Raw genomic sequence first — 6,258 nt, forward strand, 5'->3', positions numbered from 1 at the left:
GGACAATGTTCTACCGCCTGTCAAGTGCATGCAAATGTATATGCACCAACCGCCAGAACGATTACACACATCAACCAACATCCTGGCCATTTCGAGACGTTGGGGTATGGGACATTGGTCGGTCCAATTTTTCCCCCTTTCACGTCAAAAGGTCGGGTTTATTCTCGCTCATCACTGACTACTTTCAAAGTTGGGCTGGAGGCGATTCCGCTTAGGAAAGTGAGAGACAAACAACGTCATCAACTTCATCAAGCATTGCATTGTCAAATATTACCGACACGGCGGCCGTGCCGAGACGATCATCACGATACGGTCCACAGTTCATAAGAACGCTTGCATCAGGTTTTGTGATAAATTCAGATCGAGGATGTATCCGCACAGCCGATTATGCCAGCCTGCCAAAACGGATTAGCTGAAGCTTTGCAATTTAAAAGCGATTTCATTAAGATTCCTGTCTAAGCTTGTGAAGACCAACAAACGGATAGACTGTGTGGACGGAGATTAAACTTGGGGAGGCAAACTCTTGGGTTATCGCACCACCATACGCACTTCCTACGGAGCTACTTCCCGTGACTCGGTTAGTGATCATGGGGATGCGAAGCGGGTGCTACCCTTGGATAATTTCAAATTCCCTCCCTTTCGGAATCGCTCTCGCAACGGAAGGATGACGACCGTAGAACAACTCAGAAAAGCGTCTCGAAGAGGCTGCGAGAGGCTGGCATGAAAGGCGCTTGGAGCTCAAACAACATTATCGTAATTCTACCAGGCTTAGGATGGTCCCAGGCTTTTTGACAAATGAACGAGCTCCCGCCGAAGAAGCTTCAAGGAAGGGAGATCTGCGTCCTGCGCTGCTCGCCGACCGATATAATTTCTCACCTCCAAGAAGGAAAGGTAAATTTGGAACCTAAGTGGAAGGGACCGGTGTAAAGACAGCGAGTCTATTCAAACGGCGCTTACGTCTGATTTTCCCTATCGAGGGCGCCAGGCAATTAATGCCAATGAATGGGAAGTCTCTTGGAAAAAGTATTTATTCCCTAGTTTACATTCAGCGATAAACCATTTTACGGGAAGTTCCTCGGAAGAATATTTACACTCAATATTCCTCAGCAGGATACCCAAAATCATTGTCTCCACCAAAATCCCTCATGATCAGTTGTCAATTGCAGGGGCCGTCCACAAAAAATATCCATCTGGCCCTCTTGACTCTTTCCTCATGGAATAAGAAAGGTCACTTTCAGTTCGGATCCCCCTTCGGATAAACGAAAGAACTCCTGTCTTGTTCTCTTCGATTAAGCCTTCCCATGGCTGATATACCGGCAGTTGAAATTTCACTGCGAATAAACGAAGAAACTCTTGTTTTCAGTTTAGATAAAACCAATCTATAAAGGCAAGTTTATCTTAAGATTTTCCGATTTCCGGAGTGGAGATCCCACTTGCTAAGCTTTTCTTTCCTCGCTGTAAATTCTTTCCTTTTCCAGGATCAGGGAATAGAATATAAAATTCTTCCTTTCCTTTGTTTGTCGGGTTCGCCTGTCACCCTTAAAAGAAGACGGCGAATAGAATATAAAATTCTGCCTTTCTTCCCGCAGTCGATCTTTTCCAAAATTATCAAGTTTAGATTTATCCTTTAAGGAGAGTTATTATCCGAATCTAAGAGGGATAAGTCTGCGCCTAACACGCGCTTGCTGGCGGGTTTAGTCTTTTTCCCGTACAAAAAGACACCAGCAGTTTCGATTGTCTGGGGTATTGCTATTCCTGAAACCTAAGTAAGGATCAAGTCTTGCGCCTAAATCACGCGCTGCCAGGTGGTTAGTTCTGTAAACCTGTTGGACAAAGAACACCCGTTCGACATATTCAACATAACGTGACAGGTTGCTTATTATAACACCAAAATCCATGCCTGCAACCGCATGGGAATGTCATCCTGAATCCTAAGAAAGGATATGTCTGACACCTAAACACGTGTTCGCCCGGTTAGGTCTTTTTTCGAACAAAAAGGACCACAGAGTCCGATTCTGGGGTATTTTTATTCCCGAAGCTAATGGGAAAAGTCAACATCTAATTACGTTGTAGTGGCGGGTAGCCTTTATCCCGTCAACAATGGCGAAGCTATGTATTCGACATCAATAGCTGCGAAGTCTAAGGCAGTTCATTCCCCTTTCGCACAACGTGTTTACATCTGCGAACGGAGTTAGACAATTCGCATGATAGCCCGACTCAAACGGTAGTCGTGTAAAGCTAATCAAAATCCGTTTAAGGGCTGGGAGGAATTTGCCAAAAAATCCTAAATGTCAACTTCTAACACACGTTGCTGGTTTAGTTTTTCACAGGAGAAAGAGAGTCTGACGTATTCAATTCGTTAGCACTAAAAGGGATGTTACTCTTTTAGCTTAACGTCACTTGCGGAACGGTTTAAACATTCCGCAGGCTAGTGCCCGACTCAAAACGGTATCGGTAAAGGCTCATGCAAATCGTTGATGGCTGAGAATTTGCCAAAAAATTCTTATACATTGCGAGGTCTATTGACGTATCAGACTTTAGATTGGTTGCTCGATGACTTGAGCATTCCAACAACTTGGGGAGATAGGTGCCACACTCCATAATTTACCTTAAGAGCTTAAACTGTGTGATACTCCAGCAGACGGTACAACGAGATAACTGATGTCAGACGTCGAACATACGTCACAATAAGCCTGGCCGCCGGACAACGCGTTGTAAACAAAAAAAATTCAACCGCAAGTCAATCGGGAATGATCAGTGTCGTATGTTTGAAGCAAACTAACTGCGAGCTAAAAGTCAAGAAATCAAGAATCGGTTTCGAAAGTTCAAAATTCTTAACAACGGTTAGACAAGAAAGCGCACCGGAAAATCCTCACAGGCGTTCTACAAAGCCACTGATATGAACTGAAGGAATTGAAGGAATCCAGAACAGGGAAGCATTCCAAGTCCCGCTACGCCGACTGAAAGGATTGGGACAATCACATTCCAAAGTATCCAGACTCTTTCTATGACCAAGAACGAGCTGAATACTTTTGGAGGGGGTATCTGTAGGCGTTAGTAAAAATTGCCTATAGGTCCCAATACAGCTCGATGACTGGTTGAATTTCGTACAACGGACCATCGGGCGACGTATCCAAGCACTACCGTTTTATCCCGCTAACTGCCCGAGCCAAACCATACGCAACGGGAGCCAGCTATATTAACGAGGCGGAGAAGCCAAAAAATCTGGCACCAGCATTTGGAACGCATTCCACTCGCTACGCGGGATCGAACAACGTTCGGGAGGAACCTCACCGAGTCATCTAAACTAAGAACGAACTCGGTGATATGACGATCGAATCAAGATCGGGTTTCGGACTCGACTCAGAGTGGACTTACTGCTAATCAAGGAACGGATCAACAAATCGAATCTCGAACAAGTCCAACCAGCAACCCGAATCAAAGTCCAATCAACAAAAATCGGGAACCCGAACGACGGAACCCGAAGCGACGGAAACCCGAAAACCCGCTAAGGGGCTCGCGCCAAAGCCGAAGCACCTGTAGGTGGCTCGGCCAAGGCGCGAGCCACCTGTAGTGGCTCGGCCAGGGCGAGCCACCTGTGGGTGGCTCGGCCAGGGCCGAGCCACCCACAGGTGGTCGGCAAAGCCGAGCACCTGCTAGGTGGCGTCGGCCAAGGCGAGCACCTGTGGGTGGCTGCGGCCAGGGCGAGCCACCTGGCAGCGTGGCGTCGGGCCAAGGCCGAGCCACCTGTGGGTGGCTCGGGCCAAGACCGAGCACCACAGGTGGCTAGGCTCAGAACTGTGCAAATGCACAGTTCTGAGTGCCTATAAATAGGCCAAGGCATTGTTCATTTCAGGGATGGGAAATTTTGGAGAGAGGCGAAGCCCTGCCGGATTGGAATCTGAGATCTAAAAAAGATTGGAGCTTTAGAAGATTGAAGACTTGGACTTTGAGATCCGGTTCTCGGCGATCATCCACGCCAAACAAGGCAAGTGTTCGAGAGAAGACTTGGACTTTGAGATCCGGTTCTCGGCGATCATCCACGCCAAACAAGGCAAGTGTTCGAGAGGGACCGGATCTGAGATCTACACGATTTTCCTCCGGATCTAAGCTTGGTTCTTAGATCCCGAGAAGAGTCTCGAATTCGCTTGGTCGATTTCGACACTTGGGCTACTATTTCCTTGGTGAATTAGTACCCCACCCGGCTATTATTTCCTTCGTGAGATAATACCCGTCATATCGTGTAGATCCGACCGGATCTCTTTGTAACGCATAAAGTTGTTAACTGAGTGCAATGACATCGATAATGAAGAAAACACCAACTTTCCCCGCGAACAGCCGTGAAGTGGATAATGCGGTACTTGAGAGGGACAACGAACAAGCCATTATGTTTCAGGAGGAAGGAGTTGGTGCTACAGGGATACGTGGATGTGGACTTCGTCGGTGATTATGATACGAGACGAAGCACCACGGGGTATGTTTATACCTTAACGTCGACAGCAGTGAGCTGGGTCTCATGTCTGCAGAAGATTGTGACTTTGTCTACAACTGAGGCTGAGTATGTCGCGGTGACTAAAGTAAGCAAGGAGATGATCTGATTGAACGGGTGCTTGGAAGAGTTGGATCTGAAGCAAGGGAGAGGAGTTCTTTATTGTGATAGCCAGAGCGCTATAAATCTTGCTAAGAATCCAGTATATCATGCCAGAACGAAACACATCGACGTCAAATACCATTTTATACGCTCGCTAGTTGAAGACGGAAAGTTATATTTGATAAAGATTTTGGGGAGTCAAAATCCAGCGGACATGTTGACGAAGGCAGTCACCATTGAGAAACTGGAGTTGTGCGCAACTTCAGTTGGCCTTCACGAGTAGAAGACGAAGGCGGAGCCACACTACGAGGATCGGCAAGATCGTCAGGATGTTAATGATTGAAGAATGGATTTTTCAAGTAGGAGAAGATGCTTGCGAGAAGGTGGAGTTCGGGAGAGCTCATTGATGGTGGTTTGATCTTCAAGTGGGAAATTGTTGGTCTTGAAAGTGGAGACCCAAACCTAGAATCAAAATCAACAATCGCATGAAAATTCAAGACAGACCATGGGTGTGGTCTGCGCCACACCAGGGTGTGACAGAGTCTGCATTGTCTGCCATGGGTGTGGTCTGCGCCACACCAGGGTGTGGCAGACTCGTTTTAGAATCCTAATCTGTTTGGGACTGTGTTTTGTTATAAATAGAAACACGTCCCTTTATGGTTTAAGAAAGAAAAAGAGCACGAAAAAAAAGTGTTTTGAGGGCTCTTTGAGGTAAAAAATCTTAGAGAGAGAGAGAGGGACTAATTGTAAGCATTGTAATCTTCTTCAAGTAATCAAAGAATTGTGTGGTCTGGCTCTTGAGGACGTAGGCATGTTGCCGAACCTCGTTAAATCTGGTGTGTTCTTTCTAGTTTACTTTCCTATAAGTTTTTATCTTTGATTTGTGGTGAATTTCTTTCTTGCTCAACTCTCAAACACAAGATCCGGAAGGGTACGGATTTGATTTGATTATTTCGAATCCCCAACACAAAGCTCAATATCAAAATCTTAACTTTTCTTGGTATCAATTAGGATTCTTAAAATTTTGGGTGACCTCCTGGGAAGTCCTCATGTTGCACCCTTCCTTTTGAGGACATTCAGAAGAAATTGCAGGAAGATCCTCTAAATTCCAGCTATATCATCCAGGAAAAAAATCACATCTCTTCATATAATAAGCTGTTGGTCTGTGAGATGTCTTTCTACCATCAGAAAGCAAGAATAGCATGGAGTCTTCAAGGAGATAGATCCACTAGCCTCTTCCACTCTATTGTTAATAAGAAAAAACATCACAACATGGTTACAGTTCTCTACAACAATCTGGGTGTCAGAATCACAGAGATGGATGGTATTGTGAATGAATTGATATCTTTCTATAAAAATCTCATGGGGACTGCTATACCAACTGACAAACCTGATATTAATATCATTAAGGATAGCCCCTGTCTGGATGCAATTCAAGCCAGAAAACTGTCAGCTCCAATCTCTAGAGAGGAAATTAGAAAAGCGGTGTTCTCAATCCATGACAACAAAGCACCAGGTCCAGATGGATTTAGTGCCTCTTTTTACAAAACCTCATGGGCAATAATTGGTGAAGAAGTTACTAAGGCCATTGAAGACTTTTTCAAGACAGGAAAACTTTTGGGTGCAATTAATTCTACTTCAATATCACTCATTCCTAAGATAAATTG

General features: G+C 45.3%; 1 protein-coding gene across 1 annotated transcript in view; it reads right to left on the bottom strand.

Moving 5' to 3' along the window:
- LOC109842619 overlaps positions 1-325 on the bottom strand; it is a 4,323-nt gene extending 3,998 nt beyond the window's left edge. Inside the window, exon 1 of the mRNA XM_020411471.1 lies at positions 233-325. Within this exon, the coding sequence (XP_020267060.1) occupies positions 233-325 (93 nt within the window). The remainder of the gene's footprint in view (positions 1-232) is intronic.

The sequence above is a fragment of the Asparagus officinalis genome, chromosome 5 (assembly GCF_001876935.1).
Source record: "Asparagus officinalis chromosome 5, Aspof.V1, whole genome shotgun sequence".
Classification (NCBI taxonomy): domain Eukaryota; kingdom Viridiplantae; phylum Streptophyta; class Magnoliopsida; order Asparagales; family Asparagaceae; genus Asparagus; species Asparagus officinalis.